At 52.2% G+C, this 27,037-nt stretch overlaps 1 protein-coding gene across 1 annotated transcript; it reads left to right on the forward strand.

The window, feature by feature from the left end:
- The first annotated feature begins 5,724 nt into the window (after positions 1-5,724).
- LOC142908204 (uncharacterized) lies at positions 5,725-27,037 on the forward strand. The gene is made up of 8 exons (XM_076058532.1): positions 5,725-7,036; positions 11,018-11,123; positions 12,935-14,455; positions 14,966-15,170; positions 20,004-20,177; positions 24,373-24,463; positions 25,206-25,377; positions 25,605-27,037. Exons 1-8 carry the CDS (start codon positions 6,991-6,993, stop codon positions 26,518-26,520), a joined length of 3,231 nt encoding a protein of 1,076 aa, XP_075914647.1. The 5' UTR covers positions 5,725-6,990; the 3' UTR covers positions 26,521-27,037.

The raw sequence follows: 27,037 nt of genomic DNA on the forward strand, positions 1-27,037 counted from the left end.
CTACGTTTCGCAAGCGTAGAGAAGGGAGGGAATGACCGTGGCCGAGAAGACCTGAAGCTTAGTGCGGAGCGACAGACCAGGTAGCTTCCACACAGCGTTACGCAACCGATGAAAAGATATTGCCGCTCGACTGATTCGGAGTGAGACCTCTGCTGTTAAACTGGAGCCGGTCATAAGCACACTGCCCAGGTATGGGAAAATCTCCACTCTCTCCACAACTGCCCCATCACCGATTGGGAGTTGTGGTGGAGTGTCTGATGGTACAAAATACCCAGGCAGGTGCTTAGTTTTGGTGGGGCTGATGGTAAGGCCCCATCTCTTTGTGGCACGCTCCAGTCTCAGCAGCAGCGTCTCCAACTCCTCTGAATGAGCAGCAATTACCAAATCATCAGCATACATAACGTGGTTGAGCAATAGGGAGCCATCCCTTGACCGCACCCGGCCATCGATCAGCCTCCCATTATATCTGTACCATATGGAGATTCCCCCGGTACAGCTATTGAAGGCTTCACGAACTACGTGGTCGAAATAGATGTTAAATAATGTGGGAGCCAGGGGACATCCCTGTCGCACCCCAAGGTGTACAGGGAAAGGCTCGGACTCCCGGCCACGTAGTTTTACCCAGGCCCGCTCACCATCATGAAGGTCCTTAATGATCGTGAGCAGAGGGCCAGGTACTCCAAAAGCACGAAGAACAACCCAGAGCCCAGGCCTATTAATGGTATAGGCCAGGTCAATAAAGCAGAGATGTTGGTCTTGCTCGAATTCCCTACACCTCTGCTGTAGCAGGACAGAAAATATGGCATCTGTGCAGGACCACCCTTTCCTGAAACCGCATTGGGGCTCCGCAAGCCTCTCAGCGTGCCTGGCAAGGCGACGTTGAATAATCCTTGCCAGGACCTTTCCCGGCACACTGAGGAGTGAGATGCCCCTGTAGTTGTTACAGTCTGTGCGGTCCCCCTTCTTAAAGAGGGGGACCACCAGGGCATCCTTCCAATCCTGCGGAACCCGTCCAGTGGTCCAGACTGTTATGATGTCATATAGGGCAGTCTGTGCACAAACTCCACCCTCCCTCAGCATTTCGCTTGGGAGATCTCTCCCCGCTGCCTTTCCTGGTCTCAGACTCCGGATCGCCCTCAGTACTTCCTCAACAGATGGCACTTCAGCCAGCCACTCACAGGGGGTGACTTCTTCCAATATTTGAGGTACCGCAGCCTCAGCAGGGTCATCCTCACTTTGTGCCACGATGTTTTCCTGGCTGAGGGATTTTCCCTCCCCCAGGACCTCACAGAAATGCTCAGCAAATCTGCAAACCTGTTCCTGGGGGTTGGAGATTGGACCGTTTTTTCCCCTAATGATGGTAATAGGTGTGGCGCTGCAGGTTACTTTTTTGGATGGAGTTAAATAGAGATCACAGGTCACTGAGGCAGACTCCATGTCCTCAGCAACCCGCGACCACCACCCATCCTTGCAGCGCCTCACGGCTCTCCGAACCTCCGAGCGAAGGTTGTGGTAAGCCTCCTCATTCTCTGACGTGGGATTCTGTAGCCGATGACAGTGGGCCTGTCGCTTTTTCTCAACCATTCTGAACACCTCTGTCTTCCAGGGTCTCTGGGGAGGTCTGGACCGTGTACCTAAAGCAGCCCATTTACCCTCGACATCAGGAGGAGTCGGGGACGATGCCAATCCCAGCCGCAAGCGATGATGAAATTCTCGCTTGTAACTTTCATCAGAATACTGAGACCAGGCCACTTTAGGTCGGAATGGGGTCCTGGGTGTACACCCACCACCGGAGTGGAAGAATGGCAGGCGCATCTTACAGATGACTAGTCGATGGTCAGAGGGCAGATCAGCTCCACGGTAGGTCCTGGTGTCAAGGACATGGGCTCGCATCCGCTGGTCCGTCACTATGTAGTCCAGCAGATGTTCTTGCTTGGACCCGGCATGCATCTATGATGTGTGGATGCGCCGATGCCGGAACAGCGTGTTGGTAATTACAAGTCCATGGGCTGCACAAAAATCTAGCAGCCTCCTACCGTTGTTATTGAGCTGATCTGGCCCATGCCCTCCAATCACTCCAGACCAGGTGCCAGCATCATGACCAACTCGGGCATTGAAGTCACCCAACATGATGACTATCCCGAGGGGCCACTTTAGCCAGCACCTGTGACAGGAGGTCATGGAAGGCATCTGACTCATCGGCTTTGCCTGCATCCCTCCACGGATGTTCATCTTCGGTGGGGGCATAAGTAACCACGACCACCATTCCTCGCCTCCGGTTGATGGGAAGGCGAGCCCAAAGTAGCCTGGGGATTACAGCTTCCCACACCTCACCGCCACGCTCCCACGCCCCCTTCATTCTTCTGTTTAAAAGAAGAGCCACACCCTGTTGTTTGGTAGTCTCCTGCCCCGAGTAGAGAACTGTCCACCCCTCATGGTGGCAGAAGCCAGAACCGGTCCACCGGACCTCCTGAATGCCACATATATCCAGGTGGTACTGGTCCAGCTCCCGGCAGAGGAGTGGCAGCCTCTCTTCTGCAGTGAGCGTTCGAACATTCCACGTGGCCACCCGTAGTGGTTTTTCGTTGTTTCTGGAGGAGCCCCAGGGTAGATATTCAATCTCCTGGCTCCGCCAATTGGGGTTTGGCCAGGAGACGTCATAGACGCCTGGCCCCCCGGGGCCTCCGGCACAAGCTTATTAGTTTTATACTTAAGTCGCGGTTTAGTGGTAATTAATTGAAGGTGGAGGGGTTACCAGCCCCTCGCACCTGTCCAGAGCCCCCGTTTAGCACCTGTGGTGGACACATGCCATGAGGGGAGGAGCCAATCGTAATTGGACCTCCCCCCACAGCACTGTCCACGACAGAGTTGCCCGTCCGGCACTGCGAGGAGGTAGGGGGTTGTTCACACACAGAGGCTTCACACACAGAGGCTTCACACACACACAGAGGCTTCACACACACAGAGGCTTCACACACACACAGAGGCTTCACACACACACAGAGGCTTCACACACACACAGAGGCTTCACACACACACAGAGGCTTCACACACACACAGAGGCTTCACACACAAGCTTCACACACAGCCAGATTCACACAGAGGGGGTCGTGGCCTCACCGAGGGGGGCGTGGCCTCACTGAAAGGGGTGGCCTCACTGAAAGGGGCGTGGTCTCAGAGGCGTGTTAGACACGTTCCCCTCTTTGGTTCTATTCGGTAAAGTCACGTAGGTAAAAAAATAAAACAAAAATAAAAATCACGACGTTTCAGCCACAACAAAAGTGGCCTTCATCAGGTGGAGGGACCGGACTGTCCAGAGGACAGCGTTGGAGTGAAAACAGCCAAGCCCAGGTCGCGTCCTTTAAGCTGTGCGGGAGGAAACAAAGGAGCCTTGACAAAGGAATTAGCATAACAATGGGCATGATGTACGTAGGAGGTACATGATGGACCATGATGGACCAGGCGCGGGGGGAGGGGAGTTTACATAATGTTGGTGCGAAGGGAAATAAGCAGCTGTGAAAGTTTGGGATATCACTACTTGAAAAAATATACTGTACCTCAGTGAGGCAGATGTGATAGCTTCCTCACTGACAGGGGGTGTGACCTCACCGAGGGGGCGTGGCCTCACTGACGGGGCGTGGCCTCACTGAGGGAGGCGTGTTAGTCACGTCCCCCTCAGGCAGATGTGATAGCTGCCTCACTGAGAGGGGGCGTGGCCTCACTGAGAGGCGTGTTAGGCACGTCCCCCTCAGTGAGGCAGATGTGATAGCTGCCTCACTGAGAGGGGGCGTGACCTCAGTGAGGGGGCGTGGCCTCACTGAGAGGCGTGTTAGACACGTCCCCCTCAGTGAGGCAGATGTGATAGCTGCCTCACTGAGAGGGGGCGTGACCTCACTGAGGGGGCGTGGCCTCACTGGGGGGGGGCGTGTTAGACACGTCCCCCTCAGTGAGGCAGATGTGATAGCTGCCTTACTGACAGGGGGCGTGGCCTCACTGAGGGGGCGTGGCCTCACTGAGGGGGCGTGTTAGACACATCCCCCTCAGTGAGGCAGATGTGATAGCTGCCTCACTGAGAGGGGGCGTGGCCTCACTGAGGAGGCGTGGCCTCACTGAGGGGGGCGTGTTAGACACGTCCCCCTCAGTGAGGCAGATGTGATAGCTGCCTTACTGACAGGGGGCGTGGCCTCACTGAGGGGGGCGTGTTAGACACGTCCCCCTCAGTGAGGCAGATGTGATAGCTGCCTCAGCGAGGGGGCGTGGCCTCACTGAGGGGCGTGGCCTCACTGAGGGGGGCGTGTTAGACACGTCCCCCTCAGTGAGGCAGATGTGATAGCTGCCTTACTGACAGGGGGCGTGGCCTCACTGAGGGGGCGTGGCCTCACTGAGGGGGCGTGTTAGACACATCCCCCTCAGTGAGGCAGATGTGATAGCTGCCTCACTGAGAGGGGGCGTGGCCTCACTGAGGGGGCGTGTTAGACACGTCCCCCTCAGTGAGGCAGATGTGATAGCTGCCTCACTGACAGGGGGCGTGGCCTCACTGAGGGAGGCGTGTTAGAGACACGTCCCCCTCAGTGAGGCAGACGTGATAGCAGCCTCACTGACAGGGGGCGTGGCCTCACTGAGGGGGCGTGGCCTCACTGAGGGGGCGTGGCCTCACTGAGGGAGGCGTGTTAGAGACACGTCCCCCTCAGTGAGGCAGATGTGATAGCTGCCTCACTGAGAGGGGGCGTGGCCTCACTGAGGGGGCGTGGCCTCACTGAGGGAGGCGTGTTAGACACGCCCCCCTCAGTGAGGTAGATGTGATAGCTGCCTTACTGACGGGGGGCGTGGCCTCACTGAGGGGGCGTGGCCTCACTGAGGGGGCGTGTTAGACACATCCCCCTCAGTGAGGCATATGTGATAGCTGCCTCACTGAGAGGGGGCGTGGCCTCACTGAGGGGGCGTGTTAGACACGTCCCCCTCAGTGAGGCAGATGTGATAGCTGCCTCACTGACAGGGGGCGTGGCCTCACTGAGGGAGGCGTGTTAGAGACACGTCCCCCTCAGTGAGGCAGACGTGATAGCTGCCTCACTGACAGGGGGCGTGGCCTCACTGAGGGGGCGTGGCCTCACTGAGGGAGGCGTGTTAGAGACACGTCCCCCTCAGTGAGGCAGATGTGATAGCTGCCTCACTGAGAGGGGGCGTGGCCTCACTGAGGGGGCGTGGCCTCACTGAGGGAGGCGTGTTAGACACGTCCCCCTCAGTGAGGTAGATGTGATAGCTGCCTTACTGACGGGGGGCGTGGCCTCACTGAGGGGGCGTGGCCTCACTGAGGGGGGCGTGTTAGACACGTCCCCCTCAGTGAGGTAGATGTGATAGCTGCCTTACTGACGGGGGGCGTGGCCTCACTGAGGGGGCGTGGCCTCACTGAGGGGGGCGTGTTAGACACGTCCCCCTCAGTGAGGCAGATGTGATAGCTGCCTCACTGACAGGGGGCGTGGCCTCACTGAGGGGCGTGGCCTCACTGAGGGAGGCGTGTTAGAGACACGTCCCCCTCAGGCAGATGTGATAGCTGCCTCACTGACAGGGGGCGTGGCCTCACTGAGGGGGCGTGGCCTCACTGAGGGGGGCGTGTTAGACACGTCCCCCTCAGTGAGGCAGATGTGATAGCTGCCTCACTGACAGGGCGCGTGGCCTCACTGAGGGGCGTGGCCTCACTGAGGGAGGCGTGTTAGAGACACGTCCCCCTCAGTGAGGCAGATGTGATAGCTGTCTCACTGAGAGGGGGCGTGGCCTCACTGAGGGAGGCGTGTTAGACACGTCCCCCTCAGTGAGGCAGATGTGATAGCTGCCTCCCCCGGTGCTTTTTCATTGCAGTTTCACGACGAGACCAGCGAGCCTAAATATCTTTGTACACGTACGTGAAGTAAGTTACCTGGCGTATGGAAGGCGAGGGCATGAAATGAAGGAGGCTCGTGAAGGACGCTGCTGGGCTGTGCCAGGCTAGGTGCACGTTGAAGCTACTGGGCAGTTTGGAGGCAGTCGCCCTCCAGCAATAACGGCGGAGTGAAGAGGAGCGACGCTCACAACAACGAGCGGAGCGCCGGGTGGATAAAACGCAGTACGGGGCACAGGTGGTGCATCGGCCACTCATCTCAGTCAACCCATGGCACCTGCTGGGTCTGTCCCGTGACCTGTACCTAGCCTGGCACCAGCAGTCAACCCATGGCACTTGCTGGGTCTGTCCCGTGACCTGTACCTAGCCTGGCACCAGCAGTCAACCCATGGCACCTGCTGGGTCTGTCCCGTGACCTGTACCTAGCCTGGCACAGCAGTCAACCCATGGCACCTGCTGGGTCTGTTGTGGGAATAGAATCGATTCAGAGGCAACGTGTCGGCGGGTGGGTGTTGGAATCGAATCGATTCAGAGGCAATGTGCAGGAGTGTGAATGTTGGAATCGAATCGATCGAAGAACGTTGATTCGTGACTATGAATCGAATCGTCCATGAAAGTTTAAATAAAACGCGAACTGCCCCGAGACCCAATCAGCGGAGAGTTAGGGGCAGCCAATCAGAGATAAGAATACACTCCGCCATCTTCGGCCCATAGCCAATCAGATGCGAGCATCACACCTCTCCCTGACCACGCCTCTCGGCCCACAACCAATCAGAGGCGAGCATCACCCCTTCCCCTCACTCCCCCTCCCTCCTCGGCCCACAGCCAATCAAAGGCGAGCATTCCCCCTCCCCCCCCTCGGCCTACAGCCAACCAGGAGCGAGCACCCTCTCTCCCGCAGCCAATCGGAGGCGAAGCATAACCCCTCCCGCAGCCAATCGGAGGCGAGTTTCCTGAGCAAACGGTCGCGAAATTTCAAAATTTGTCGATGGCCACATCGAAGGGCTCCCACTCATGCTGCGACTTTAACCATTAAACTTTGCGACTTTAAACATTAAACTACAAATAAATAACGACTATACAACGACGACTAAACAACAACAACTTCTCCGGCGATGTCTACGATGGATAAAGAGAACTCGCGCGCCTCTGCTGCCCAAGGTGAGACTGCTTTTGAGCGCGATGGTTTAATTTGTTTTAATTTTATTAAGTCGAAGAATGTTTTAATTTTTTTTATTTAATTGAGTCGAAACATGTTTTACTTTAATTCAGTCGACGAATGTTTTAATTCAAATAAGTCGCATTTTTTAAATTTGTTTTAATTTTATTTACCTCACGCAACTTATTTTCTTAGCTCTTTCGGTAAAGTCACCACGTTGAAGGGAAACAATAAAATAATAAAATATATATAAAACAATTTTATTTACCTCACGCAACTTATATCTTAGCTTCTTTCGGTAAAGTCACGTTGAAGGGAAACAATAAAATAATAAAATATATAAAACAATTTTATTTACCTCACGCAACTTATATCTTAGCTTCTTTCGGCAAAGTCACGTTGAAGGGAAACAAAATAATAAAATATATAAAACAATTTTATTTACCTCACGCAACTTATATCTTAGCTTCTTTCGGCAAAGTCACGTTGAAGGGAAACAATAAAGTAATAAAATATATATTAAACAATTTTATTTGCCTCACGCAACTTATATTCTTAGCTCTTTCGGTAAAGTCACGTTGAAGGGAAACAATAAAATAATAAAAAATATATAAAACAATTTTATTTACCTCACGCAACTTTTATGCTTAGCTCTTTCGGTAAAGTCACGTTGAAGGGAAACAATAAAATAATAAAATATATAAAACAATTTTATTTACCTCACGCAACTTATATTCTTAGCTCTTTCGGTAAAGTCACGTTGAAGGGAAACAATAATAAAATATATAAAACAATTTTATTTACCTCACGCAACTTATATACTTAGCTCTTTCGGTAAAGTCACGTTGAAGGGAAACAATAAAATAATAAAATATATATAAAACAATTTTATTTTCCTCACGCAACTTATGCTTAGCTCTTTCGGTAAAGTCACGTTGAAGGGAAACAATAAAATAATAAAATATATATAAAAATTTTTATTTACCTCACGCAACTTATAGTCTTAGCTCTTTCGGTAAAGTCACGTTGAAGGGAAACAATAAAATAATAAAATATATATACAACAATTTTATTTACCTCACGCAACTTATATTCTTAGCTCTTTCGGTAAAGTCACCACGTTGAAGGGAAACAATAAAATAATAAAATATATAAAACAATTTTATTTACCTCACGCAACTTATATACTTAGCTCTTTAGGTAAAGTCACGTTGAAGGGAAACAATAAAATAATAAAATATATATAAAACAATTTTATTTACCTCACGCAACTTATATACTTAGCTCTTTCGGTAAAGTCACGTTGTTTTTCACACCTGATGATGACCGTTTGTGTTATGGTCGAAACGTGAGAATTTTTATTGTTTTATATTTATTATTTTATTGTTTCCCTTCAACGTGGTGACTTTACCGAAAGAGCTAAGAATATAAATTACTGCAGTCACGAAAGCTTTAAATCAAAATCTCACGCGACGTATTATACTCAACTATACACTATACACACTACTATACACGCTACACACTACTATACACACTACACTACTATACACTCTACACACTACTATACACTACTATACACGCTACACACTACTATACACACTACACTACTATACACGCTACACACTACTATACACACTACACTACTATACACTCTACACACTACTATACACTACTATACACGCTACACACTACTATACACACTACACTACTATACACGCTACACACTACTATACACACTACACTACTATACACTCTACACACTACTATACACTACTATACACGCTACACACTACTATACACACTACACTACTATACACTCTACACACTACTATACACACTACACTACTATACACTCTACACACTACTATACACTACTATACACGCTACACACTACTATACACACTACACTACTATACACTCTACACACTACTATACACACTACACTACTATACACTCTACACACTACTATACACTACTATACACTATACACACTACTATACACTCTACACACTACTATACACTACTATACACTCTACACACTACTATACACACTACACTACTATACACTCTACACACTACTATACACTACTATACACTCTACACACTACTATACACTCTACACACTACTATACACACTACACTACTATACACTCTACACACTACTATACACTACTATACACTATACACACTACTATACACTCTACACACTACTATACACTACTATACACTCTACACACTACTATACACACTACACTACTATACACTCTACACACTACTATACACTACTATACACTCTACACACTACTATACACACTACACTACTATACACTCTACACACTACTATACACTACTATACACTATACACACTACTATACACGCTACACACTACTATACACACTACACTACTATACACACTACACACTACTATACACTACTATACACGCTACACACCACTATACACGCTACACACTATACACACCACTACTATACACTACACTACTATACACACTACACTACTATACACACTACACTACTACACACACTACACTGCTATACACAGTACAATACTATACACACTACACTACTATACACACTACACTACTATACACACTACACTACTATACACACTACACTACTATACACACTAAACCACTATACACACTACACTACTATACACACTACTATACACACTACACTACTACACACACTACACTGCTATACACAGTACAATACTATACACACTATACACACTACACTACTCCACACACTACACTGCTATACACAGTACACTACTATACACACTACTATACACACTACACTACTTCTTCACACTACACTGCTATACACAGTACAATACTATACACACTACACTACTACACACAGTACAATACTATACACACTATACACACTACACTACTACACACAGTACAATACTATACACACTATACACACTACACTACTACACACACTACTCTGCTATACACAGTACATTACTCGACGCCACGATTCTAAATTGAAAACGAATTTCTTTAGAACTGCTTTTTGCGTTTAGTTGTTGATGTTAATGTTGTTGATATTGTTAATGATGTTGATGTCGTGAATGATGTCAATATTGATGGTGTTATTGATGTTGTGAATGATGTTAATGTTGATGGTGTTATTGATGTTGTGAATGATGTTATTGTTGATGGTGTTATTGATGTTCTGAATGATGTTGTTAATGTTGATGGTGTTATTGATGTTCTTAATGATGTTGTTAGTGTTAATGGTGTGAATGATGTTAATGATGATGGTGTGAATGATGTTGTTAATGATGTTAGAGTTGGTGTTCTGAATGATGTTGTTAATGTTGATGTTGTGAATGATGGTGTGAATGATGTTGTTAATGTTGATGTTGTTAATAATGTTAATGTTGATGGTGTTATTGATGGTCTGAATGATGTTGTTAATGTTGATGGTGTTATTGATGTTGTTAATGTTCTGAATGATGTTGTTAATGTTGATGGTGTTATTGATGTTGTTAATGATGTTAATGTTGATGGTGTTATTGATGTTCTGAATGATGTTGTTAATGTTGATGGTGTTATTGATGTTGTTAATGTTGATGGTGTTATTGATGTTGTTAATGTTGATGGTGTTATTGATGTTGTTAATGTTGATGGTGTGAATGATGTTGTTAATGTTGATGGTGTGAATGATGGTGTGAATGATGGTGTGAATGATGGTGTGAATGATGGTGTGAATGATGGTGTGAATGATGGTGTGAATGATGTTGTTAATGATGATGTTAGTGTTCTGAATGATGTTGTTACTGTTGATGGTGTGAATGATCTTTCCAACGTCGGTTTTGCGAATGACATCTGCGTTGTTGATGATATTAATGACGTTGCTGTTGTGAATGACATTGTTAATGGTGTTAGTAATGCCGATGTTGTGAATGATGTTGTTGTTGTCGATGTTGTTGACGGCGTCATCATCGTCAGGGATGAGACTCCAAAAGCTGAAGGAGTTCCTGCAAAGAAAGTGCAGCGGTAGCGGCACGGCGAAGACCGGACCAGGATCCACGGTCGCTCGCAGAGCCGTGCTGGGGTCAGACGCACCACCCAGACATCCCGGGAGACAAAGAGCTTCACGGCTCGTCTGATTCCTGCGGGGACACATTTACGCAGATTCTGATTCAGCCACCGCCGCCACCAGAGCGACGACAACCATCACCGCCATCGTCACCATCACCATCACCACCATCACCACCACCATCACCACAACCACCACCATCACCACCACTATCACCACCACCATCACCACCACCATAACTACCACTATCATCATCACAACTACCACTATCGTCACCACCACCATCACCGCCACCATCACCACCACCATCACCACCACTATCACCAGCACCATCACTATCACCACCACCATCACCACCACTATCACCATCACCACCACCATCACCACCATCACCACCATCACCACCACCATCACCACCACCATCACCACCACCACTATCATCATCACCACCACCACTATCATCATCACAACTACCCCTATCATCACCACAACTACCCCTATCATCACCACAACTACCGCTATCATCATCACAACTACCGCTATCATCACCACAACTACCACTATCATCACCACTACTGCTATCATCATCACAACTACTGCTATCATCACCACTACCACTATCATCATCACAACTACCACTATCATCATCACAACTACCGCTATCATCATCACAACTACCGCTATCATCACAACTATCGCTATCATCATCACAACTACCGCTATCATCACAACTACCACTATCATCATCACCACTACCGCTATCATCACAACTGCCGCTATCATCACCACTACCACTATCATCATCACCACTACCACTATCATCACCACTACCACTATCATCACCACTACCACTATCATCACCACAACTACCACTATCATCATCACAACTACCACTGTCATCATCACAACTACCACTGTCATCATCACAACTACCACTATCATCACCACTACCACTGTCATCATCACAACTACCACTACCACTATCATCACAACTACCACTGTCATCATCACAACTACCACTGTCATCACCACCACTACCACCATCATCACCACCACTACCACCATCATCATCACAACTACCACTACCATCATCACCTCCACCACGACCACCACTATCACCATCACAACACCCGCGACAACCACCACAGCCACCAGCAAAACAACAATCACGGCCAAACACAACCACAGCAGCTACCGCCGTTCACCACCAAGTGGCAGTGACGTACACTCAACCCATGGCACCTGCAGGGTCTGTCCCGTGACCTCCACCTCCTGCACCTAGCCTGGCACAGCAGTCAACCCATGGCACCTGCTGGGTCTGTCCCGTGACCTCCACCTCCTGCACCTAGCCTGGCACAGCAGTCAACCCATGGCACCAGTAGGGTCTGTCCCGTGACCTCCTGCAAGTAAAACAGCTTTAGTTGACTTAAAACACCGTTTTAGTTTCAATGAAACATGGTTTTGTTGTTGTTGATGGTTTTGGTGGTGGTGACTGTGGTTGTTGTTGGTTGTGGTGGTGGTGACGGTGGTTGTTGTTGTTGGTTGTGACGGTGGTGACGATGGTTGTTGTGGCGGTGGTGACGGTGGTTGTGGTTGTTGGTTGTGATGGTGGTGACGGTGGTTGTTGTTGTTGGTTGTGGCGGTGGTGACGGTGGTTGTTGTTGTTGTTGGTTGTGGCGGTGGTGACGGTGGTTGTGGTTGTTGGTTGTGACGGTGGTTGTTGGTTGTGACGGTGGTTGTGGTTGTTGGTTGTGACGGTGGTTGTGGTTGTTGTTGTTGGTTGTGACGGTGGTTGTGGTTGTTACCTTGACGTGTCGCTGCTGCAGGGCGGCGGCCGAGCGGAACTCGCAGCCGGGGGGAGCGGAGTTGGTCGTGGCCCACGGAGCAGCCGGCCGGGCCCCAGCCGGCCCGGTCGGGCGGCCTGCGAGTTTGGCCACTCGGGCGACGGCCAGGCCGCCCACACAGGCAGCAGGCAGACCGCCCACTCAGACTACAGGCAGACCGCCCACTCAGACTACAGGCAGACTGTCCACTCAGACTACAGGCAGACCGCCCACTCAGACTACAGGCAGACTGTCCACTCAGACTACAGGCAGACTGTCCACTCAGACTACAGGCAGACTGCCCACTCAGATTACAGGCAGACCGCCCACTCAGATTACAGGCAGACCGCCCACTCAGATTACAGGCAGACCGCCCACTCAGATTACAGGCAGACCGCCCACACAGGCAGCAGGCAGACCGCCCACTCAGACTACAGGCAGACCGCCCACTCAGACTACAGGCAGACTGTCCACTCAGACTACAGGCAGACCGCCCACTCAGACTACAGGCAGACTGTCCACTCAGACTACAGGCAGACTGTCCACTCAGACTACAGGCAGACTGCCCACTCAGATTACAGGCAGACCGCCCACTCAGATTACAGGCAGACCGCCCACTCAGATTACAGGCAGACCGCCCACTCAGATTACAGGCAGACCGCCCACTCAGACTACAGGCAGACCGTCCACTCAGGCTACAGGCAGACTGTCCACTCAGACTACAGGCAGACCGCCCACTAAAACTACAGGCAGACCGCCGGGCAGGCTGCCCACAGGCAGGCTGTCCATGCAAACTGCAGGCAAGTCAACAGGCAGACTGTCCACTCAGGCAATGGCTAGACAGCTCACTCAGGCTACAGGCAGACTGTCCACTCAGGCAATGGCTAGACAGCTCACTCAGACTACAGGCAGAATGTCTACGGGCCGGCTGACCACACAAACTGTAGGCAAGACAACGGCCAGACTGTCCACACAGACAACAGGCAGACCGCCCACTAAGACAACGGCCAGGCTGTCCACACAGACAACAGGCAGACCGCCCACTAAGACAACGGCCAGACTGTCCACTCAGACTACAGGCAGACCGCCCACTAAGACAACGGCCAGGCTGTCCACTCAGGCAATGGCTAGACAGCCCACTCGGACAACAGGCAGACTATCCACGGGCCGGCTGACCACACAAACTGTAGGCAAGGCAACAGGCAGACTGTCCACTCAGACTACAGGCAGACTGCCCGCTCAGACTACAGGCAGACTTTCCACTCAGACTACAGGCAGGCCGCCCAGTCAGACTACAGGCAGACCGTCCACTCAGACTACAGGCAGACTGTCCACTCAGACTACAGGCAGACCGTCCACTCAGACTACAGGCAGACCGTCCACTCAGACTCCAGGCAGACTGTCCACGCAGGAGGTGAGCCGGACTACAGGCGGGCGCTCCTCTCAAGCTACGGGCGGCCAGGCGTCTCAAGCTACGGGCGGAAGGACGTTGAAGGAACACGAGGCTCGGGTCGCAGAGCGGAGGTGAGCAAAAGAGAGAGAGAGAGGGTGAGCGTGAGTGAGAGAGAGTGAGAGAGAGTGAGCGTGAGTGAGCGTGAGTGAGCGTGAGTGAGAGAGAGAGTGAGAGAGAGAGTGAGAGAGAGAGTGAGAGAGAGAGTGAGAGTGAGCGAGAGTGAGAGCGAGTGAGAGAGAGGGAGCGAGAGAGAGTGAGAGAGTGAGAGGGTGAGAGTGAGCGTGAGTGAGAGAGAGTGAGCGAGAGTGAGAGAGAGTGAGCGAGAGTGAGCGAGTGAGAGAGAGAGAGCGAGAGAGAGTGAGAGAGTGAGAGAGTGAGAGGGTGAGCGTGAGTGAGAGAGAGAGAGCGGCAGAGGGCGAGCAAGGCAGAGGGCGAGCGAGCGAGCGTGGGAGAGGGCGAGCGAGGGGGCGGGTGAGCGAGGGGGCGAGCAAGGCAGAGGGCGAGCGAGGTAGTCGACCTTCGACGTCATCTCCTAACCGCCGCGGCTGTCCGTTTTGTCGCTCGCCGCCGGCCTTGGCCAGGGCCCGCCTGGCCGAGTGGCAGGCCCAGCACGGCCGCACCTTGAAGAAGCGGCCGGCCGAGGCGAGGCCGCTGCACCGCAGGCCCAGGCGGCCGCACGCCACCAACGCCTCCTTCTGGGAGGCCATGGCGGAGGAGGAGGAGGACGAGGAGGTGGCGGAGGCCATGAGGGCCGGATTCCTCGGGTTCCAAGAGGCCCTGCGGCAGGTGGGTGGGGTGAGTGGGGTGGGGTAGGGTGGAGTAGGGTGGGGTGAGTGGGGTGGGGTGAGTGGGGTGGGGTAGGGTTGGGTGAGTGGGGTGGGGTAGGGTTGGGTGAGTGGGGTGGGTGGGAGGAGTGGGGTGGGGTGAGTGGGGCGGGGTAGGGTGGGGTGGGGTGAGTGGGGTGGGGTAGGGTGGGGTGGGGTGAGTGGGGTGGGGTGAGTGGGGTGCGGTGGGTGGATGGGGTGGAGTGGGTGGAGTGAGTGGGGTGGGTGTGGTGGGGTGAGTGGGTGGGGTGAGTGGGGTGGGTGGGGGTGGGGTGGGTGGGTGGGGTGGAGTGGGTGGGGTGGGGTGCCCATGTGGCTGTGTGTAGTAGTGGTGTGTAGCAGTATTGTAGTGTGTAGTGTATAATGTAGTGTGTAGTGTATAATGTAGTGTAGTAGTGTATAATGTAGTGTGTAGTGTAGTAGTGTATAATGTAGTGTGTAGTGTATAATGTAGTGTGTAGTGTATAATGTAGTGTGTAGTGTATAATGTAGTGTGTAGTGTATAATGTAGTGTGTAGTGTAGTAGTGTATAATGTAGTGTGTAGTCTAGTAGTGTATAATGTAGTGTGTAGTCTAGTAGTGTATAATGTAGTGTGTAGTATAGTAGTGTATAATGTAGTGTAGTAGTGTGTAGTGTAGTAGTAGTGTATAGTGTAGTGTATAATGTAGTGTGTAGTATATAATGTAGTGTAGTAGTAGTGTATAATGTAGTGTAGTAGTGTATAATGTAGTGTGTAGTGTAGTAGTATATAATGTAGTGTGTAGTATATAATGTAGTGTGTAGTAGTATATAATGTAGTGTGTAGTAGTATATAATGTAGTGTGTAGTAGTATATAATGTAGTGTGTAGTGTAGTAGTATATAATGTAGTGTAGTAGTGTGTAGTGTAGTAGTATATAATGTAGTGTAGAGTGAGTAGTATATAATGTAGTGTAGAGTGTATAGTGTAGTAGTGTTATAGTGTAGTGTAGTAGTATATAATGTAGTATATAACGTAGTGTGTAGTAGTAGCGTATAGTGTAGTGTATAATGTAGTGTAGTATATAATGTAGTGTATAGTGTAGTAGTGTGTAGTGTAGTAGTATATAATGTAGTATATAACGTAGTGTGTAGTGTATAATGTAGTGTTTAGTATATTATAGTAGTATGTAATATAGTGTATAGTGTAGTGTGTAGTGTATAGTGTAGTAGTGTGTAGTGTAGTAGTGTAGCGTAATAGTGTAGAGTAGTAGTGTATAGTGTAGAGTAGTAGTGTATAGTGTAGTGTATAATGTAGTGTGTAGTATATAATGTAGTGTAGTAGTAGTGTATAATGTAGTGTAGTGGTATGTAACGTAGTGTTTAGTATAGTAGTATGTAATATTGTAGTGTAGTAGTGTATAGTGTAGTGTAGTAGTGTAGCGTAATAGTGTAGAGTAGTAGTGTATAGTGTAGAGTAGTGTATAGTGTAGTGTATAGTGTGTAGTGTATAGTGTGTAGTGTATAGTGTGTAGTGTATAGTGTAGTGTATAGTGTAGTGTATAGTGTAGTGTATAGTGTAGTGTATAGTGTAGTGTATAGTGTAGTAGTGTAGTGTAGTAGTGTAGTGTATAGTGTAGTGTATAATGTAGTGTAGTAATGTTGTGTCACAGGGCGTGCTGCAGGAGGAGGAGGCACGTGGCCGCGTGGCCGCCCTCCAGAGCGTAGTAGTGTATAGTGTAGTGTATAGTGTAGTGTATAGTAGTGTATAATGTAGTGTAATGTTGTGTCACAGGGTGTGCTACAGGAGGAGGAGGCGCGTGGCCGCGTGGCCGCCCTCCAGAGCGTAGTAGTGTATAGTGTAGTGTATAGTGTAGTGTATAGTGTAGTGTATAGTGTAGTGTAGTAGTGTATAGTGTAGTGTATAATGTATTAATGTTGTGTCACAGGGTGTGCTACAGGAGGAGGAGGCACGTGGCCGCGTGGCCGCCCTCCAGAGCGTAGTAGTGTATAGTGTAGTGTATAGTGTAGTGTATAGTGTAGTGTAGTAGTGTATAGTGTAGTGTATAGTGTAGTGTATAGTGTAGTGTATAGTGTAGTGTAATGTTGTGTCACAGGGCACGCTACAGGAGGAGGAGGCGCGTGGCCGCGTGGCCGCCCTCCAGAGCGTAGTAGTGTATAGTGTAGTGTATAGTGTAGTGTATAATGTTGTGTAATGTTGTGTCACAGGGCGTGCTACAGGAGGAGGAGGCACGTGGCCGCGTGGCCGCCCTCCAGAGCGTAGTAGTGTATAGTGTAGTGTATAGTGTAGTAGTGTATAGTGTAGTGTATAGTGTAGTGTATAGTGTAGTAGTGTATAGTGTAGTGTATAGTGTAGTGTAATGTTGTGTCACAGGGCGTGCTACAGGAGGAGGAGGCGCGTGGCCGCGTGGCCGCCCTCCAGAGCGTAGTAGTGTATAGTGTAGTGTATAGTGTAGTGTATAGTGTAGTGTATAGTGTAGTGTATAGTGTAGTGTATAGTATAGTGTAGTGTAGTAGTAATGTAATGTTGTGTCACAGGGTGTGCTACAGGAGGAGGAGGCGCGTGGCCGCGTGGCCGCCCTCCAGAGCGTAGTAGTGTATAGTGTAGTGTATAGTGTAGTGTATAGTGTAGTGTATAGTGTAGTAGTGTATAGTGTAGTGTATAGTGTAGTGTAATGTTGTGTCACAGGGTGTGCTACAGGAGGAGGAGGCACGTGACCGCGTGGCCGCCCTCCAGAGCGTAGTAGTGTATAGTGTAGTGTATAGTGTAGTAGTGTATAGTGTATAGTGTAGTAGTAGTGTATAGTGTAGTGTAATGTTGTGTCACAGGGTGTGCTACAGGAGGAGGAGGCACGTGACCGCGTGGCCGCCCTCCAGAGCGTAGTAGTGTATAGTGTAGTGTATAGTGTAGTGTATAGTGTAGTGTATAGTGTAGTGTATAGTGTAGTGTAATGTTGTGTCACAGGGTGTGCTACAGGAGGAGGAGGCACGTGGCCGCGTGGCCGCCCTCCAGAGCGTAGTAGTGTATAGTGTAGTGTATAGTGTAGTGTATAGTGTAGTAGTGTATAGTGTAGTGTATAGTGTAGTGTATAGTGTAGTGTATAGTGTAGTGTAATGTTGTGTCACAGGGTGTGCTACAGGAGGAGGAGGCACGTGACCGCGTGGCCGCCCTCCAGAGCGTAGTAGTGTATAGTGTAGTGTATAGTGTAGTGTATAATGTAGTGTATAGTGTAGTGTATAGTGTAGTGTATAGTGTAGTGTAATGTTGTGTCACAGGGTGTGCTACAGGAGGAGGAGGCGCGTGGCCGCGTGGCCGCCCTCCAGAGCGTAGTAGTGTATAGTGTAGTGTATAGTGTAGTGTATAATGTAGTGTATAGTGTAGTGTATAGTGTAGTGTATAGTGTAGTGTATAGTGTAGTGTATAGTGTAGTGTAATGTTGTGTCACAGGGTGTGCTACAGGAGGAGGAGGCACGTGGCCGCGTGGCCGCCCTCCAGAGCGTAGTAGTGTATAGTGTAGTGTATAGTGTAGTAGTGTATAGTAGTGTATAGTGTAGTGTATAGTGTAGTGTATAGTGTAGTAGTGTATAGTGTAGTGTAATGTTGTGTCACAGGGCGTGCTACAGGAGGAGGAGGCACGTGGCCGCGTGGCCGCCCTCCAGAGCGTAGTAGTGTATAGTGTAGTGTATAGTGTATAGTATAGTGTAGTGTATAGTGTAGTGTAGTGTATAGTATAGTGTAGTGTATAATGTTGTGTAATGTTGTGTCACAGGGCGTGCTACAGGAGGAGGAGGCACGTGACCGCGTGGCCGCCCTCCAGAGCGTAGTAGTGTATAGTGTAGTGTATAGTGTATAGTATAGTGTAGTGTATAGTGTAGTGTAATGTTGTGTTGTGTCACAGGGCACGCTACAGGAGGAGGAGGCGCGTGGCCGCGTGGCCGCCCTCCAGAGCGTAGTAGTGTATAGTGTAGTGTATAGTGTAGTAGTAGTGTATAGTGTAGTGTATAGTGTAGTAGTGTATAATGTAGTGTAATGTTGTGTCACAGGGCACGCTACAGGAGGAGGAGGCACGTGACCGCGTGGCCGCCCTCCAGAGCGTAGTAGTGTATAGTGTAGTGTATAGTGTAGTGTATAGTGTAGTGTATAGTGTAGTGTATAATGTAGTAATGTTGTGTCACAGGGTGTGCTACAGGAGGAGGAGGCACGTGACCGCGTGGCCGCCCTCCAGAGCGTAGTAGTGTATAGTGTAGTGTATAGTATAGTGTAGTGTGTAGTGTAGTGTAATGTTGTGTCACAGGGTGTGCTACAGGAGGAGGAGGCACGTGGCCGCGTGGCCGCCCTCCAGAGCGTAGTAGTGTATAGTGTAGTGTATAGTGTAGTGTATAGTAGTGTATAATGTAGTGTATAGTGTAGTGTAATGTTGTGTCACAGGGTGTGCTACAGGAGGAGGAGGCACGTGACCGCGTGGCCGCCCTCCAGAGCGTAGTAGTGTATAGTGTAGTGTATAGTGTAGTGTATAATGTAGTGTATAGTGTGTAGTGTAATGTTGTGTCACAGGGCGTGCTACAGGAGGAGGAGGCACGTGACCGCGTGGCCGCCCTCCAGAGCGTAGTAGTGTATAGTGTAGTGTATAGTGTAGTGTATAGTGTATAGTGTAGTAGTGTATAGTGTAGTGTAATGTTGTGTCACAGGGTGTGCTACAGGAGGAGGAGGCACGTGGCCGCGTGGCCGCCCTCCAGAGCGTAGTAGTGTATAGTGTAGTGTATAGTGTAGTGTATAGTGTAGTAGTGTATAATGTAGTGTAATGTTGTGTCACAGGGTGTGCTACAGGAGGAGGAGGCACGTGGCCGCGTGGCCGCCCTCCAGAGCGGCTTCCCCGGCGTCAGTGCCCACGCCACCTTCTGGCTGAGCCGTGCCGCCGTAGCGGAGGCCTGGGGCACGGCCAGCGACGTCGTCGCAGAGCTGGAGGCAGCCGTGGCGGCAGGGGCACAGGTGAGCGGGGGAGGGGGGGGTGAGTGTGTGTCTGTGTGTGTCTGTGTGTGTGTGTGTCTGTGTGTGTGTGTGTCTGTGTGTGTGTGTGTGTCTGTGTGTCTGAGTGTGTGTGTAAGTGTCTGTGTGTGTGAGTGTCTGTGTGTGTGTGTCAGTGTGTCTGTGTGAGTGTCTGTGTGTGTGTGAGTGTCTGTGTGAGTGTGTGAGTGTGTGTGTGTGTCTGTGTGTGTGAGTGTCTGTGTGTGTGTGTCTGTGTGTGTGTGAGTGTGTCTGTGTGTGTGTGTGTGTGTCTGTGAGTGTGTGTCTGTGCGAGTGTCTGTGTGAGTGTGTGTCTGTGTGTGTGTCTGTGTGAGTGTCTGTGTGAGTGTCTGTCTGTGTGAGTGTGTGTGTGTCTGTGTGTGTGAGTGTCTGTGTGTGTGTGTGTGAGTGTCTGTGTGTCTGTGTGTGAGTGTCTGTGTGTGTCTGAGTGTCTGTGTGAGTGTCCGTCCGGCAAAACAACCCCCTACCTCCTCGCGGTGCCGGACGGGCAACTCTGTCGTGGACAGTGCTGTGGGGGGAGTTCCAATTTTGATTGGCTCCTCCCCTCATGGCATATGTGTCCACCACAGGGGCTAAACGGGGGCTCTGGACGGGTGCGAGGGGCTGGTAACCCCTCCACCTTCAATTAATTACCACAAAACCACGAATTAAAGTGAAATATGTAACAACTAAGCTTGTGCCGGAGGCCCCGGGGGGCCAGGCGTCTATGACGTCTCCTGGCCAAACCCCAATTGGCGGAGCCAGGAGATTGAATACCTACCCTCGGGGCTACTCCAGAAACAACGAAAAGCCACTACGGGTGGCCACGTGGAATGTTCGAACGCTCACTGCAGAGGAGAGGCTGCCACTCCTCTGTCGGGAGCTGGACCGGTACCGCCTGGATCTATGCGGCATTCAGGAGGTCCGGTGGACCGGCTCTGGCTCCTGCCACCATGAGGGGTGGACAGTCCTCTACTCGGGGCAGCAGACTGCCAAACAACAGGGTGTGGGTCTTCTTTTGAACAAAAGAATGAAGGGGGCGTGGGAGCGTGGCGGTGAGGTGTGGGAAGCTGTAAGCCCCAGGCTACTTTGGGCTCGCCTTCCCATCAACCGGAGGCGAGGAATGGTGGTCGTGGTTACTTATGCCCCCACCGAAGATGAACATCCGTGGAGGGATGCAGGCAAAGCCGATGAGTCAGATGCCTTCTATGACCTCCTGTCACAGGTGCTGGCTAAAGTGGCCCCTCGGGATAGAGTCATCATGTTGGGTGACTTCAATGCCCGAGTTGGTCATGATACTGGCACCTGGTCTGGAGTGATTGGAGGGCATGGGCCAGATCAGCTCAATAACAATGGTAGGAGGCTGCTAGATTTTTGTGCAGCCCATGGGCTTGTAATTACCAACACGCTGTTCCGGCATCGGCGCATCCACACAACATCATGGATGCATGCCGGGTCCAAGCAAGAACATCTGCTGGACTACATAGTGACGGACCAGCGAATGCGAGCCCATGTCCTTGACACCAGGACCTACCGTGGAGCTGATCTGCCCTCTGACCATCGACTAGTCATCTGTAAGATGCGCCTGCCATTCTTCCACTCCGGTGGTGGGTGTACACCCAGGACCCCATTCCAACCTAAAGTGGCCTGGTCTCAGTTATCTGATGAAAGTTGCAAGCGAGAATTTCATCATCGCTTGCGGCTGGGATTGGCATCGTCCCCGACTCCTCCTGATGTCGAGGGTAAATGGGCGAGGTTTAGGACTGTGACTCATGCAGCTGCAATGGCTGCTTTGGGTACGCGGTCCAGACCTCCCCAGACACCCTGGATGACAGAGGAGTTGTTCAGGATGGTTGAGAAAAAGCGACAGGCCCACTGTCATCGGCTACAGAATCCCACGTCAGAGAATGAGGAGGCTTACCGCAGCCTTCGCTCGGAGGTTCGGAGAGCCGTGAGGCGCTGCAAGGATGGGTGGTGGTCGCGGGTTGCTGAGGAGATGGAGTCTGCCTCAGTGGCCCGTGATCACAAATCGCTATTTAACTCCATCAAAAAAGTAACCTGCAGCGCCGCACCTATTACCATCATTAGGGGAAAAAACGGTGATCCAATTTCCGACCCCCAGGAACAGGTTCGCAGATTTGCTGAGCATTTCTGTGAGGTCCTGGGGGAGGGAAAATCCCACAGCCAGGAAAACATCGTGGCACAAAGTGAGGATGACCCTGCTGAGGCTGCGGTGCCTCAAATATTGGATGAAGTCACCCCCTGTGAGTGGCTGGCTGAGGTGCCATCTGCTGAGGAAGTATTGAAGGCGATCCGGAGTCTGAGACCAGGAAAGGCAGCGGGCAGAGATGATCTCCCAAGCGAAATGCTGAGGGAGGGTGGCGTTTGTGCACAGACTGCCCTATATGACATCATAACAACAGTCTGGACCACTGGACGGGTTCCGCAGGATTGGAAGGATGCCCTGGTGGTCCCCCTTTTTAAGAAGGGGGACCGCACAGACTGTAACAACTACAGGGGCATCTCACTCCTCAGTGTGCCGGGAAAGGTCCTGGCAAGGATTATTCAGCATCGCCTTGCCAGGCACGCTGAGGAGAGGCTTGCGGAGCCCCAATGCGGTTTCAGGAAAGGGCGGTCCTGCACAGATGCCATATTTTCTGTCCGTCTGCTACAGCAGAGGTGTAGGGAATTCCAACAAGACCTACATCTCTGCTTTATTGACCTGGTCAAGGCCTATGATACCATCAGTAGGCCTGGGCTCTGGGTCGTTCTTCGTGCTTTTGGAGTACCTGACCCTCTGCTCACGATCATTAAGGACCTTCATGATGGTGAGCGGGCCCGGGTAAAACTACGTGGCCGGGAGTCAGAGCCATTCCCTGTACACCTTGGGGTGCGACAGGGATGTCCTCTGGCTCCCACATTATTTAACATCTATTTTGACCACGTAGTTCGTGAAGCCTTCAATAGCTGTACCGGGGGAATCTCCATATGGTACAGATATAATGGGAGGCTAATCGATGCCCGGGTGCGGTCAAGGGATGGCTCCCTATTGCTCAACCACGTTATGTATGCTGATGACTTGGTAATAGCTGCTCAGTCAGAGGAGGAGTTGGAGACGCTGCTGCTGAGACTGGAGCGTGCCACTAAGAGGTGGGGCCTTACCATCAGCCCCACCAAAACTAAGCACCTGCCTGGGTATTTTGTACCATCGGACACTCCACCCCCACAACTCCCAATCGGTGATGGGGCAGTTGTGGAGAGAGTGGAGAGTTTCCCATACCTGGGCAGTGTGCTTATGACTGGCTCCAGTTTAACAGCAGAGGTCTCACTCCGAATCAGTCGAGCGGCAATATCTTTTCATCGGTTGCGTAACGCTGTGTGGAAGCTACCTGGTCTATCGCTCCGCACTAAGCTTCAGGTCTTCTCGGCCACGGTCATTCCCTCCCTTCTCTACGCTTGCGAAACGTGGACCCCCCTAATGGAACATCTTCGCCGGTTAGAAACATTTAGGCTGACCTGCCTACGATCCATCCTGGGTTTAACCAGACTGGATTGTGTGAGGAGCTCACAAATCCTTGAAAGATCTGGGCAGGGTCCCATCGGTGAGCTCCTCCGGCAGGCAAGGCTGCGATGGCTGGGTCATGTAGCCCGCATGCCCAGCCACCGCATGCCGAAACAGCTTTTGTTTGGCCGGATTGAGGGGGCTAAGCGGGCGCGGCACGGGCTAGAGAAGAGATGGAGTGATGTGGTACAGGAGGACGTGGAGCTGAGTGGACTTGCCGATGACTGGTACCAGCGGTGTCAAGATCGGCCTCTGTGGAGGAGGCTCGTGAAGGATGCTACTGGGCAGTTGGAGGCAGTCGCCCTCCAACAACAACGGAGGGCGGAGGAGCGACGCTCACAACAGCGAGCGGAGCGCCGGGTGGCTAAAGCACAGCAGGTTGGCACAGTAGGGGGCACAGGTGGTGCATCAGCCAGTCATCTCAGTCGACCCGTGGCACCTGGGTCTGCCCCGTGACCTCCTGCCAGCGGGCGTTCGACACTTCACGTGGCCTCAGGGTGCACATAGCCTGGCACAAGCGTCGTGGTGACGTCACCGCCACTTAGTGGCGAATGGCGGTTGTTGTTGTTGTTGTTGTGTGAGTGTCCAAGTAACCGACCCCTCACCCCCCCCGCCCAGCCCATAGAGGAGGTGCACCGAGCCCTGGTGGCGTTTGTGGAGCGGGGACCCCCCACCCAGCCACAGCCCCCGTCCACTACCAGCAGCCCAGGTGAGGTCCGGTCCAAGAGGGACATGGCCCACAGGTGACCCTGACCCACACGTGACCCTGACCCACAGGTGACCCTGACCCACACGTGACCCTGACCCACACGTGACCCTGACCCACAGGTGACCCTGACCCACAGGTGACCCTGACCCCAGGTGACCCTGACCCACAGGTGACCCTGACCCACAGGTGACCCTGACCCCAGGTGACCCTGACCCACAGGTGACCCTGACCCACAGGTGACCCTGACCCACAGGTGACCCTGACCCACAGGTGACCCTGACCCACAGGTGACCCTGACCCATAGGTGACCCTGACCCACAGGTGACCCTGACCCACAGGTGACCCTGACCCACAGGTGACCCTGACCCACAGGTGACCCTGACCCATAGATGACCCTGACCCATACACGACCCTGACCCATAGATGACCCTGACCCATAGATGACCCCATAGATGACCCTGACCCATAGATGACCCCATAGATGACCCCAACCCATAGATGGTGGTGGTGATGTTGTTGGTGATGATGGTGGTGACGGTGGTGATTGTGATGGTGGTGATTGTGATGGTGGTGATTGTGATGGTGGTGATTGTGATGGTGGTGATTGTGATGGTGGTGATTGTGATGGTGGTGGTGACGGTGATGGTGGTGGTGACGGTGGTGGTGATGGTGACGGTGGTGGTGATGGTGGTGGTGGCGATGACGGCGATGATGATGAGTGTGGTTGTCGTCGTCGCTGCAGGCGATGGTGATGACGACGACGACGAAGAGGAGGAGGAGGCAGTGGACACCCCGGTGGGATCGTCAACTCCGCAGCCGGGGTCGCACGTCACGCTGGACGCTCGATCCCCGCAGCAGCAGCAGCTGGGCTCCGTGATGAGGTTCACCATTGGGAGCAGCCGGCGAGTGGCCAGGTGAGCGGGGGGTGAGTGGAGAGGTGAGCGGTGAGTGGTGAGTGGGAAGGGTGGGGGGGGGTGAGTGGGGGGGGGTGAGTTGGGGGAGGTGACTGGTGGGGTGGGGTGAGGTGAGTGGTGAGGTGAGCGGTGAGCAGGTGAGGTGAGGTGAGCGGTGAGCAGGTGAGGTGAGCGGTGAGCAGGTGTACTCACGCTCTCTCTCTCTCTCCTCCCACCTCTCTCTCTAGGACGGCAGCCATCCTCCTGGCTCCGGAACTTGAGGAAGTTGACGCTGGCGCTGACCTTGCCGATACCTCCACCACCATCACTGCCACAGCCACCACCACCACCGCCACCACCATCACAGCCACCACCACCTCCACCACCACCTCCACCATCACTGCCGCCGCCACCACCTCCACCACCACTGCCACCACTGCCACCACCGCCGCCACCACCGCCCCCAGTCCCACCACCACCACCACCGCACCAGCTGCCCACATCACCACCACCGCCACTGCTGCCCCCAGTCCCACCGCCACCACCGCCACCACCGCGCCAGCTGCCCACACCACCACCACCGCCACGGCTGCCCCCGCCCCTTCCACCTCACGGCTGTGGTTCGTGACGCCGGTGCGCCGCTCGGCGCGGATCCACGCGGCAACGCCAGCGGGGGGGAGGGCGGCGACCCCGGGGAGGGCCCTGAGGGACGGCGACACGGTGGGAGGCGTGGCGGAGCTGCTGCTGGCAGCGGCCTACGAGGAGGAGGTGGACGAGGAGGTGGACAAGGAGGAGGAGGTGGACAAGGAGGAGGAGGTGGAGGTGCAGGAGGAGGCTGCTGGTAAGGGGTGGAAGAGGAGGCTGCTGGCAAGGGGAGGAGGCTGCGGGCAAGGGGAGGAGGAGGTGGACGAGGTGGTGGACGAGGAGGAGGAGGAAGTGGACGAGGTGGTGCAGGAGGGGGCTGCTGGCAGGGGGAGGAAGAGGAGGAGGGGAGGGAGGCGGGAGAAGAGGCGGCGTCACCGCACGATGTTCCTGCTGAGGGCCAACGCGGCGCTGGGGGAAGCCCCCCCCCAGCAGAAGCTCGGGCTGCTGCTGGGGGGCCGGGCGGCGAGCGGAGGGGTGAGCGGAGGGGTGAGGGAGATGAGTGGAGGGGTGAGTGGGTGACTGGAGGGGTGAGTGGGTGAGTGGAGGGGTGAGTGGGTGACTGGGTGAGTGGAGGGGTGACTGGGTGACTGGGTGGGTGGAGGGGTGACTGGGTGAGTGGGTGAGTGGAGGGGTGACTGGGTGAGTGGAGGGGTGTCTGGGTGAGTGGGTGAGTGGAGGGGTGTCTGGGTGACTGGGTGAGTGGAGGAGTGAGATGAGTGGAGGGGTGAGTGGGTGACTGGGTGACTGGAGGGGTGAGTGGGTGACTGGAGGGGTGAGTGGGTGAGTGGAGGGGTGACTGTGTGAGTGAGATGAGTGGAGGAGGGGAATGTTTCTGCAGCTGGCTGATGGCTTGTGGTGCTGTCCACCCCCCTACCCCCCCCCCCCCCTGGAGTGCCCTACAGTGCTGCCCTTAACTGCTACTCCCAACAGCACTTGCCCCAAAAGTGTGCTGAGGCTACTGGGGGTGCCTTTGTCTTTGTATAGGCTGCCTGGCCTCCTCGCGTCGCGTGTCACCCAATAAAGCAGAGGCCACGTG

This window comes from Petromyzon marinus (genome assembly GCF_048934315.1).
Source record: "Petromyzon marinus isolate PM22_M1 ecotype Great Lakes invasive population chromosome 76 unlocalized genomic scaffold, UKy_Petmar_22M1.pri1.0 chr76_unloc.2, whole genome shotgun sequence".
Taxonomy (NCBI): Eukaryota; Metazoa; Chordata; class Hyperoartia; order Petromyzontiformes; family Petromyzontidae; genus Petromyzon; species Petromyzon marinus.